This window comes from Anser anser, assembly GCF_964211835.1.
Source record: "Anser anser genome assembly, chromosome: 12".
NCBI lineage: Eukaryota > Metazoa > Chordata > Aves > Anseriformes > Anatidae > Anser > Anser anser.
Genome location: NC_139733.1, coordinates 11281633 through 11293904, shown reverse-complemented (window position 1 = coordinate 11293904; position 12272 = coordinate 11281633). Strand labels below are relative to the sequence as shown.

General features: G+C 34.3%; 1 protein-coding gene across 3 annotated transcripts in view; it reads left to right on the top strand.

The window, feature by feature from the left end:
• DNAH12 (dynein axonemal heavy chain 12) overlaps positions 1–12272 on the top strand; it is a gene marked incomplete at its 3' end in the record, with an annotated part of 68468 nt that overhangs the window by 22900 nt on the left and 33296 nt on the right. For all 3 annotated transcript variants that reach the window (XM_083795237.1, XM_083795236.1, XM_083795238.1), the window contains 15 exons: positions 243–415; positions 1355–1507; positions 1908–2147; positions 3222–3467; positions 3803–3922; positions 4814–4923; positions 5753–5936; positions 7046–7186; positions 8073–8156; positions 8240–8428; positions 9163–9282; positions 10010–10198; positions 10704–10855; positions 11598–11736; positions 11824–11990. In XM_083795237.1, the coding sequence (XP_083651363.1) occupies positions 243–415; positions 1355–1507; positions 1908–2147; positions 3222–3467; positions 3803–3922; positions 4814–4923; positions 5753–5936; positions 7046–7186; positions 8073–8156; positions 8240–8428; positions 9163–9282; positions 10010–10198; positions 10704–10855; positions 11598–11736; positions 11824–11990 (2407 nt within the window). The remainder of the gene's footprint in view (positions 1–242; positions 416–1354; positions 1508–1907; positions 2148–3221; positions 3468–3802; positions 3923–4813; positions 4924–5752; positions 5937–7045; positions 7187–8072; positions 8157–8239; positions 8429–9162; positions 9283–10009; positions 10199–10703; positions 10856–11597; positions 11737–11823; positions 11991–12272) is intronic.

Here is a 12272-nt window from a genome sequence, read left to right as displayed (position 1 = left end):
CTTTTAAAAATATTTTTCTTTCTGTGTGTCTTTAATTCCATAATGCTGAATTAATCAAAAATAGCTAACCAATCTGATTTTGCTGCATAAAACACCACGGTTTTAAGACGTGAGCATCAAATGTATGTGAGTATTTGGATGCGAACAGAAACAGTAATAATTTCAAAGTTGTTTTAAATTTAAATCTAATAGAAAATCCAGTTATCTAAAACTTCTTTTACTTTTAATTATGCATTTATCAGGTGTACAGAGTGAAACAGACTTTCAGTGGCTTGCACAACTACGGTATTACTGGGAATCTGAGAACGTTCGTGTCTGCATCATTAATTGCAATGTAAAATATGCTTATGAATACCTTGGAAACTCACCACGCCTTGTCATTACTCCTCTAACAGACAGGTGTTATCGCACCTTGGTATGATCTCAACAATAAGTGGTACTAAATACCATATTTGCTGTAGTATGTTATTTTTTGCATTGTTCATTATAGCCATACTTTTAGGGCTTTCAGTTGTTGTGAGACTGCTATTTCTGTAAAAGGCAATTTTCAAAGATCATAATTTCTATAGATTATTGAAAATGAAATTGAGCTACAGTAGCAAATCTGGACAGCCCATCAACATGACTTAAATTTTAGTGGATTGTTTTGTTGTGAATGTGATTTTTAAAATATGTACAGAAAAACTTCCCTGTTTAGGTTTCGTCGCTTTCTAGGTTACGAGAACACGAAATCCATTTCTTATGCCCTGTAGTTGTTAAATGAAATGGAGAAGGAACCACTTGTGATCATAGCTTTCCTAAGGCTAGTAGGAGTTTAGCAACTTTTTAGTCTCCCTGCTCCTGCTAGAGGTGTTTATCTTTGTACTGTTCTATCATCAACTAACCTGACAATGGAAAATTACCATGCATACCAAAATGATATACTGTGAGGAGTACAAATGCAACAGAGGGGGACAGGGTAGGAAAGAAAAAGAAAAAAGGAAAAAGTATATTAAAGTAGAAGTGGAGGTAGAAAAGAGTAAACTAATTGCTTGAAGTCTGGTGTGAAAGATGTATCTAAACAAGACCTGAAAGACTGGATTCAATAAAGTTCGAGTAACTAATCATGGTCATGATCATAATGTATAAAACTAAATTCTCTTTTAGGGAAAATTCATTTCTCTTGTCTCTATTTCTAAGCCATAAGTAAATTTCAGATTATTTTTAGATTTGCATAATATATAAATGTACTTTTTCTTTTAGTTTCATACAGTCATTTTATTTATCTAATGCAATTTAAAGTAAGACTTTCATTCAGAATAATTTCATATGAATGAAGTACTAATAATTTCCATAAACTATTTCTGTTCCTTAGATTGGAGCTTTTTATTTAAATCTTGGTGGGGCCCCAGAGGGTCCAGCAGGAACAGGTAAAACAGAGACCACCAAAGATTTAGCTAAAGCTTTGGCTGTGCAGTGTGTTGTCTTCAACTGTTCTGATGGCCTCGATTACCTGGCAATGGGAAAGGTAAATAGAATTAAATGTTAGGCTTTGTATTTTATTTATTAGGATGAAAAACTGTAGGGTGCCCACTTTGCAGGGACACTTGAATAAATGAGGCTTGCTACCCTTGGACACAATATAATGGTCCCTACATATGTTAAATTTTCTATGCATCATGAAATCCTGTAAGTCACTAATTAAAACACAAAAAGAAACAAGTTTGCCAGAACAGAATCTTGTGATTTAGCTTTCTTTAAAACAAAGACTTTGTCATTATATCACTGACTTTTGCTCTAAACAGGCTTAGATATTATCAAAATTGTATCTTTCATATAATTAAACTTCCAACATGATACTCTTAGTTTCTTTAGAATCCTTGAAAATTGTGTTAGAGATGTTATTGCTGTCTTTCTTAATTTAACAGTTTTTCAAGGGATTGGCTTCGTCAGGTGCATGGGCATGTTTTGATGAATTCAATCGCATTGAACTGGAAGTATTGTCTGTTGTGGCACAGCAGATTCTTTGCATCCAGAGAGCCATACAGATAAAGCTAGAAAAGTTTGTTTTTGAAGGAACTGAACTGAAGCTTAACCCCAACTGTTTTGTAGCTATCACTATGAACCCAGGTTATGCAGGACGTTCTGAACTTCCAGATAATCTGAAGGTAAAATTGTAAAATATATGCGTTTGCTTAAAAAAAATATTTTAAAAATAGTAATAAAAAATACGTATTTCTGGTATTATTTCAGGTTTACTTCATATTTTACCACACACTTGTTTTGTGATTTACACATACCAAATCTCTTTTTTCCTAACTACTTCTGTTATTTCTGAAAGAATTTAAACCTTTTTTTTTTTTTTTCCTCTTGTGTCTATTTCTGTTTTTCATGCTTATTTTTCCAGGCCAAAGACTTCAATACCGTAACAAGTAAACTGGCAAGTGTCAGACTGTTATTAGATTGTATGATTTGGATGATAACTTTGTTAAGTTGGAAGGATATGTTGGAAGAATGCTTTAAGAAAAGTATTTTTACATAGCATTTATTGTAGGCTTGCTTAAAAGAAGTTCTGGTGAACTACACTTCATACATATAATGAGTTTGCTTAGATTACATGGTTAAATAAAAACTAAGGGATTATTTTTGTGACTAGATTAGCTGTTTCATTGAGGAGGTTTGGCTTTAACAAAGTAATTTGGAGCCTTTTGGAAGCAGTGCTACAGTGTACTGTTCCTTAACACTCAGGGTAGGGCAGAGTAGGTGCTATACTATACATGTCAATTTAAAGCAGACTTAATATGGTATGAAAATATGTCAAGCACTGATTACCTCAGGAAAGGAAGTGCATTCTCTCATGCTATCTACATCACTTACTGCTGTGTTGGATGCGTCAGTGTTAAGCGGCAAACGGCACTTCTGAGGCAGTGTTGAGGGGAAATAGCTGCAGAGTGTCTTTCCTGCATTGACGTGTACATGGAGATGGATCTTGATGGTGTTGTGTTTACATTAGCTTCCTAGCAAGTCATAAACTGTCTCTGCATAAATTAGCAGTTTTTCTATTTGATTGGCTCCCAGTGTTCTGCACACTACTGCTTTCCAGTGTGACAGTGTAAATGATCCACAGCTTATCTACATAATCATATTAAGTAGTACTTCAGTAGAAAGTAGAAATGCTGTGGTGGGATGATCCATTACCCACAAAAATTATCTAAAGATATTTCTTTGGGTATGTGTTTCAGGTTCTTTTCCGAACAGTAGCCATGATGGTTCCTAACTATGCTCTGATAGCAGAAATTTCTCTGTATTCATATGGATTTCTGAATGCAAAGTCACTGTCGGTGAAGATAGTAATGACCTACAGGCTTTGCTCAGAACAGCTTTCCTCTCAGTATCACTATGACTACGGTATGCGAGCAGTTAAAGCTGTTTTGGTGGCTGCTGGGAATCTAAAATTGAAATTTCCGAAGCAAGATGAAGATGTATTGGTGAGTTCAAGGAATAATTCATGAGGAATTTTACTGGTGCATGCAGTTCTGAGTTCTGAGGGTATTTCCACCACATCTTCACTGTCATGTCACTGCTCCACTTTATTTAGGTTCCCTATTTGTGAAACAAAGATTGTCTTTTTTTATTTTTTATTAACATCTGTTAAGTACATGCTGCACTTTCCAGTGCTCTTCTGCTGATTGCACAGTTGTGTTTAACTGCTTATCAAAGGCACCATATAATTAATAATCTTTATTACATATTGTTTTAATTTCTGAACAGTTTATTCTTTGTTTCTAATGAGAACAATAAGCTGTGTAATTGTTTTCTCTAGCTTCTTAGATCAATTAAGGACGTGAACGAGCCCAAATTTTTGTCGTGTGATATACCTCTGTTCATGGGTATAACTAGTGATCTATTTCCTGGAATCAAACTTCCTGATGCAGACTACAATGTAAGTATATTTGTAACTTTTTGTTGGTAAAAATTATCAGTTTTGCTTGTTTATCTTGTAACCAAGTGTAATTAATACAGTAATCTGTGAGTTGTTGTGAGATATGGAAAATTGTGAATGTTTGCAATGAAACTTTGTACCACAGAAAATTCTTGGATCTGTTGTGAGTTTAATTCACATCTGAGTTCCCTTATGTCCAGAAGGGCTGTGTAAAAGCATCTTACAAATCAGAAACTGATCTGCAAATTTACCGGATTTCAGAGTCTGGCTGATTTCCATCCTAATTTTGGATGTAATTGATCCTAATTGTTGGATATATTTCAGTGAGATTAAGCTTTGTGCTTGCATTTTCTTTTGCTTATAACAACAAATAAAGCACAGTTCCTTTGTAGGAGGATCACTGGGAAAAAGATAAAGATGGTGGAAAAAACAGAATGGATTCACTTTTAAAAATTTTCCAGTAAATACTAGACTCCTGTCAAAAGTGTAGTATACTGATGCACAGTGTTGGTTTGCTGCTGCTGATATGCCTTTCCTGCAGGATAAAATTTGTAGTTAACTCCTGTTCTAGCATAGGAAGTACAGAAGTGATTTTTTTTGCAGGGATGTTTGCTGTATTCTGATTAGTAGTATTTCAGTTATTAATTAATGTGAAACCCTTGACAATGATCATAAACTGTTCTACTGTAGTCCAAGAGATGAATTTAATTGATATGGTGCAATGAATATTTACTTGTAATTTTACTAATGAATAAAATTAATAAATATACTTAATCTGGAATTATACATTTATAATTTGTAAACACGAGAACAGGGTTTTAAAAGTGGGAGGGGAGGAAAAGAAAAGAAAAACTTGTAGCAAATGATAAGACTGATTTGTTTTGATTTTAGGATTTTCTGGAATGTGCAAGTGAATGTTGTATTCGACATAATGTCCAACCTGTAAAAGCTTTCATAGAGAAAATGATACAGACGTATGAAATGATGATTGTTAGACATGGGTAAGATTCCCATTGCTGTTTCACAAGCTGTATTTGTTGTCATTTGGGTTTATACCGTGGTTGTCTATATCACATATAAAAGGTTTTAATGGTGGCAAAATGTTTGTGTTGAAACAGTTGGTTACCAATACTACTTTAACGTGTACCAAAATTCTTGTGAATCTAGTGTCCAGATTTTGGCCTGGATAGAGCCAATTTTCTTCATAGTGGCTGGCATGGTGCTGTGTTTTGGATTTAGCATGAGAATAATGCTGGTAACACACCGATGTTACAGTCATTGCAGAGCAGTGCTTATACTGAGTCAAGGACTTTGCAGCTTCTCATACCACTGGCTAGTGGGCAGGCTGGGGGTGCACAAGGAGCTGGAAAGGGACAACCAGGGCAGCTGGCCCAGCCTGGCCAAAGGGATATTCTTTGCCATGTGGCATTGTGCTGAGCAATGGAACTGGGGGCACTTGGCCAGGGGGGCTGCCATTGCTCGGAGATTGACTGGCCATCAGTCAGCTGTAGTGAGCAATGGTGTTGTGTGTTGGTTATCAGATCTCTGCTGTTGTGTTCCTAGGGGGTGGGTGGGGGTGATGTGTGTGTGTGTGCGTGTTGTAAAAATCAGGCAGATACACAATATAGGCTTGCAAGTTCATGTATGATTTTGAATGCAACACCTTTAAAAAGTTATTTTCTAGGTATATGGGCCAGATCTACCAAAATATTTAAGCATATGGATGATGATGTTGGCCTTCATGTGGTCTGTAAGAGTAAAAATTGCAAGGCATCTATTAATAGCTTTTTTTTTTTTCTTTCCTCCTTTTTTTTTTCTTCCATCTAACAGCTTTATGCTGGTAGGGGAACCATTTTCTGGGAAGACCAAAGTTCTACATGTGTTGGCGGATACGCTGTCTCTTATGAAAGAGCGTAGTTATGGTGAAGAAGAAAGAGTAATTTTTAGGACTGTGAATCCAAAATCAATCACTATGGGTCAGCTTTTTGGGCAGTTTGATTTGGTATCTCATGAGGTAATGCATGTTTTTAAAATAGTGTGTAGCAATTGCCTGTCTTTATCTGTTTCTTCCTGTCACATGCTGTGGCTTTCATGGCGATTGTATGAATGTACTTTTTAAACTGCATTTTAACTTTAGGTTAACTCATGGTGTTATTGCACAGCTGTTTTCAGGCCAGGAAAGGCTTCTGCTTTTTTAAGTCCCGCTTCCAAACAGTGTTTCTTCATTCTCTGGAATCCAGTGTTTGTAGGGTTGTATTGTTAATAACATTACTGGTTCGTTGGTTTTAAGAATCAATAAACAAACATAACAGTATGGGTTCTTTCTTTTTTTTTTAACTTTTCCCATATATGTGAGACCTCCTTGATCCTTGATAGTAAACAGTTGAATTTGTGGTTTTATCACTTTAAACGCACATGAGAACACTATTTTAATTAGTGTTGTTCTAACTCATACTTAGATGGCTGGTTTCAAATTAGTGTTGAAAATAATGCAGCAGTAAGTGTGTATGAAGTTATGTAGGTTTTAATATGCAAAAGAAGCAATGCCATTCTGAGAGGCATTGTCCTAATATAGCTCTATCCATGCTAGGGAGACATACCAAACTTAACTGGATTCATTTCTCTGTCAGTTCTGAACTAGTGTAATCAAAGTAGTGCCAAAACTATCTGGAAAAACTTACAAACTCATCAGTTCCCCACTGTAAAACTTAGGTTTGGAGAAAAAAGGATATAGAAAAGTGAATATGAAATACTGAAACTTAGGATGAGTCTGGGAAGAAGCCAATGCAAGCCAGATAAAAAAACACTTCTAACTTTCTGTGAAATGAATTCCCTGTCTTCTGTTTATTTTAACAAAATGGATTTTTAAAGGCGAAAGATCACCGTCTGTTTTTAAATTTGCTGATGTTGCATGGCCCTTTGTGAAACTGCAAAGCTGTACTCTGCTCTCTGCAGAGCAAGAGAATAGTTAAAGAGAAGAAAAATGAAAAGGAATAGTTTACTTTTTTCAGTTCAATTAAAAAAGCCTTTGACAAATACTTACTAATAGGATTACTGGTAGTTTAAATTGAAATATGTATACTATGTCTTTTTACCTTTCCTTCCTACATTCTCCCCTTCTAGTGGACGGATGGTATAGTTGCTAATACTTTCAGAGAATTTGCATTATCTGAGACTCCTGAACGCAAGTGGGTTATCTTTGATGGCCCAATTGATACTCTGTGGATAGAAAGCATGAACACCGTTCTGGATGACAACAAAAAGGTATCAGTGTAAATAAACACCTAAATGATATATGACATTTTGAAAGTATTCTTCTACCTATAAAAACACAAAAGCAAACAGACAAACTTGGCATTTCAAATGCAAGGTGGCTTTGGGAATAAGTCATTACGTTTTGTGTTTGGTTTTTGTTGTTTTCTTTTTTCTTTATTGGAATCATAATCATAGTATCAACCTGTAAGATGTTTAATGTATAGTAATCCCTTAATATAAGATGTTCTTAATGAAAATGAATAATTCAATTTTAAATTAAAAAAAAATTAAATTACAATTAATGTAAAGTCCACAGTTTCAAAAGTTGTCACTAATTGTAAGTGCTTAAATTTCTGCAATCCCAACTGAAAACAAAAAAGGTTGCATTTTCAATATTAAATTCTGAAGTTAAAGTTGTAACCATACAACTTCTAAAAATGGGCCTTAGGAATTTGCAAGTGTATATAAAAATTACAGACAACATTTTGCATTTGAATTTTGGATAATTTGTGAAAATACTCAATTTGAACTATTGTTCTTATAAGCAGGAAAGGTGGATCTCCAACTGGAATGCTTCGTTATTAGCAACAAGAGTAGCAGATATCCTTTCTGCTTGCTGCCTTTCTTTATCCTGTCATATATAGGGTTGATAGTTATTGGTAATGAACCTACTGGTGGGATAATGTGGAGTAATATGGTGTAAGTGAAGAATTTAGGTATTTCTTGTAAACTACTGGTTATTGCTCCAAATTATTAAACATTTTATGTGGTTGGCATTGCTTCTGATTAAACTTGGATTTGCTAATTTTCATGTATATCTCCAGTGTGATAGGAAGGGTAATTGACAACTGCATGTTTTCTTTTTTTGTAATCTTCCTTTTTTTCTTAATTGAAGCTTTGTTTGATGAGTGGAGAAATCATCCAAATGTCCCTTCAGATGAGTCTAATTTTTGAAACAATGGACCTTTCCCAGGCATCTGTAAGTTCTGTATTTAATGGAAATATAAAACTAAGTTCAATAAATTAAATATATAATAAAGCGAGTTTACTGTTCTTCCCTAGCCTGCTACAGTCAGTCGCTGTGGCATGATTTATTTGGAGCCTTCACAACTGGGCTGGACACCACTTGTTACCTCTTGGTTAAGTAAACTGCCTGAACCTCTTAACCTAAAAGTACATCAAGATCTTCTGCAGGGACTTTTTGATTGGTTAATACCACCAGCATTACAACTCCGTCAGAAACAGTGCAAGGTATTGTTTGTAATTTTTTCCTGCAGTAGTTAGGTATCCACCTGCATTCTTGTTACTTGGGTAGTGAGAGCTGTTCTCTTTTGATGAGGATAATTACAGTGTCTATGCAGCAGCCACCCATTATTTTGGGAAGTGCAACCCTTGTGTCCGGTGTGAAAAGTTGGAAAGAGAACATTAGGTAAGATGTGTTGTAAGTTCATCATAGTTTCCACCTTGTTCTTTTCAAAAATAAATTAATCATTCAAAGTACTGAGTGGAAAGTCACCCCTTTTTGCATTTTTGGTGATGGTTTTCTGTGTGTTGTGTTTTTTTTTTTTTTTCTCTTTTATTTTCCTTTAAAGATGTTGTTTTGAATAGAGAAAGCACTTTTTTAAGTTTTAGGGAAATGTACGTGTAGTTTTTTTTGCAAACTATGCATTTTTTAGTGCATGCTTTTTAGTGCATGGGCTTTTGCTTGTTCATTGTTGTAGTTGTTTCTGTGTGTTTTCTTTTTATTTTAAGATGTAAGAATAGGAGGTCCCATGGTAGCTCTGAACATGGTTAACAACCTATATGTTGTGACATTTCAAAGGTAGAGAGAAGTAAATGATCTTTTGAATGAAAATCAGTGAAAATCTTGCCTTCGAGTATTTGTTCTGAATTAGCTAATCGTTTAATTACTTCAGTATTTTGACTCCAAAATGTAAGCTAACTTAACTCGTAATGTATAATACCCCTCCTTTTGCATCTCTTAGGAACTGGTACCTACAAGCAATAGCAGTATTGTAGTAGCTCTTACACGGCTTTTTGAAATGTTGATTTGTCAACATGTACAAGAAGATCCCACCAACAAAAACATCCATGTGTGGATTATGGTTGGTTTTGTGTGTTTTTTGTTTGCTTGTTTTTTAATCATGCTGTAAAATGTGTATGTATCTGTTTCTGCATATGCCTGTTTTCAAAACTAATTGGACTAACAAAAACAATTTAGTTTAGGAGTAAAAGATATGAGAAACAACTTTGCTTCTTTGTTGTTCCCTTCCCACAAACTTTGGAAGTACCCAGGTGTGACAGCAGCAATGCAAGTAACAAATGTGATTAGATATTTTACTGTTTTTCCAGTTATCTGAGATAACTACTGTTACCAATTGACTTGTTTGAGCAAAATTTCCTTGGGACAAGTTTTCTCTAGAAGTTATAGTAGGTGGACCCTCTGTCTAACCCTGTTTGGTGGTTCTTAAGATAGATGGGGAAAAAAACAAACACCAGAATGTAGGAACCTGTATTTAAAATTGAATTTGAAAATTCCTAGATTCTGGTTTGCAATTAGAGAATCCATGAGACCACAACTGAGCTATTCTCAGGCTCTGTCATGTGACATAATAATTTACTCCATGGCCTCTATTTTTTTTTCTCAAGTTGGTTTTAGTTTGCTCTGTCATTACTCAGATTTCTAGATTTCTTTAGACCAAGTTTATTCAAGGGCAACCTGTAACACCTTTATGCTTAAATACTTTTCAGAATTATGTTTGTTAATGAGACTATACAGTGTTCAGATTATGTCATCTTTTTAGACAGTTGCTCATCTTTTTGCCTTTGCAGGGTTGCTTTGCTTTTGCCACAATCTGGTCCATTGGTGGAACTTGTGATGGTGATAGCAGAATTATTTTTGATAGTTTCTTGAGGGAAATTTTGGCTGGAAAATCTGGAAGAAATCCTGTACCAAAGGTAGTGGGAAAATGGGAATGTCCCTTTGAAGAGAAAGGCTTGGTCTATGACTACGTGTTTGAGGTAAGATTGCTTGCTTCTGTCTTGATTGTAGTAAATTTTTACAGTCTGAAAGGAAGGAAAATAGAGGTAGATGTATATTTTAACTTTACAAAGATTGTTGGATGTTGTAAAGTGTTGGTGTTGAATCAAATCCTATAGTGCGTATTTCATTTATTATTATTTTTAAAATACTAATATGCTGACCAATTTGTTTTTTCAGACAATACCTAGCTGTGCACATCAGTTATGGTCCCTTTTTAGATAAAGCTAAGCTGACAGGGTCAAGTCTGGTTTTGCATAGAAGGAAAGATGGCTACTTTCTATAAAGATGGATATTGTGTCTGTGGGCAACTTGTTTATGTTACAGTTGTGTTTATCGTATCCATTGGAAATGTTAGATTCTACTTGCTGTTTTAAAGTTAGGCATATGTTCTTCTTTTTTTTTTTGTCTGGTTGCTTTTTGTTTTGTTTTGTTTTTTCTTTTCCTAACCAAAAGCCTTAATTTTACCTCTGTATTTTTTCCTAGCTGAAAGGCAGAGGATGTTGGGTTCATTGGAATGGATTTATTAAAAATATTAATTACAGTGATAAAAACTTGAAGATTCAAGATATTATAGTCCCAACTATGGATACAGTCAGATATACCTATTTGATGGAACTATTCATTGCCCATGGAAAGTCAGTAACTTCAATACAAATCTCAGAACTATTTGTCATATGTAGAAACATCTTTTACTCTTTCCATTGACTTCATGTTTTTTATCAAGCCCTCAAAGTTTGTTTGGCATGTTAAAAATAGGCATTTATTATGAAGAATACAATTTGTTGCCTTAAAGTCTAGGTTTGTTTTGTTTTGTTTCAATGAAGTCCTGTTATAATTCTGCTTTAGTGTGTTCATTCTGTGTCTTTCTGATGATTCAGTTACAACAACAGCTTGAGGAATTTTTGTACTCTTTCTTCTTTAGTACTGAAATATATATTTTTTCTTTGATATGTCCTAAGTTAAAATCAATTATATTATATATATGTGTGTGTATAAATATATTATTATATATTATTATACAAAAGAAGGAAATGTAACAATTTCAGGTTGAATTTCAAGGCTGAAAGTTTTATGAAGTTTAAATTACTGAAAGACCTATCAGGATAAATTTAAGTTCCACATAAGTCCATATATACTCCAAAGCCAGTAGAATGAGAGAATGAGAAATGTCTCTTTCTCCACCTCTGATCCCTTTGTCAATTACAAAGAGGTTATGTGAATGAGTATTTTAAAACATTATAGCTTCTTTTTTTAAGGCTTTTAATATTTTTAGAGATAGGAAAACTTAGAGCCTTTGTCTTCTAGTTGTGATTAATTTGTAGTTGTTTAGATTTCTGTGGTCTATGCTTTCTTTTCTTTCTTTCTTTCTTGGTGAAGACCACTGCTTTTAGTGGGACCAACAGGTACTGGGAAATCTGTATATGTCAAGGACAAGTTAATGAACAACTTGGAAAAGGAGCGCTATTTTCCCTTCTTCATTAATTTTTCAGCTCGAACCAGTGCCAATCAGACTCAGGTTGGTAGAACAGACAATTAGTGCTTCAAAAAGATGATCTATATGAATATTTAATCAGTGTTCTGAATATTCCTGTCTGCATTGTAGAACATTATTATGGCCAGGCTGGACAAGAGGCGTAAAGGAGTCTTTGGCCCTCCAATGGGAAAAAAGTGCATTATTTTTGTAGATGATATGAATATGCCTGCTTTGGAGAAGTATGGTGCACAGCCTCCTATAGAACTTTTAAGACAGTTCTTTGACCATGGAATTTGGTAATTATTTGAAATAAAAGTGAAAAGTTCAAGTTGCTGCCTTTGGTGATATTATTATTCGCTTGAATTTTCTTTTTAAAACTTTCTTAAAATACTTTGTAAATTTTATGATAGCTTTGGTTTGTATGAAAAACATATTATTTAAAGTTGAAGCAACTTTTATGTTGCTCTTTAAGTGATTTTTCGATTTAGGAAATTGATAATCAGGTTTTTTTTTGTGCATTGGCTATTGCTGAAATTCAGTATTTTTACATATAAATAAAATCCTTCTTTTACACTTTA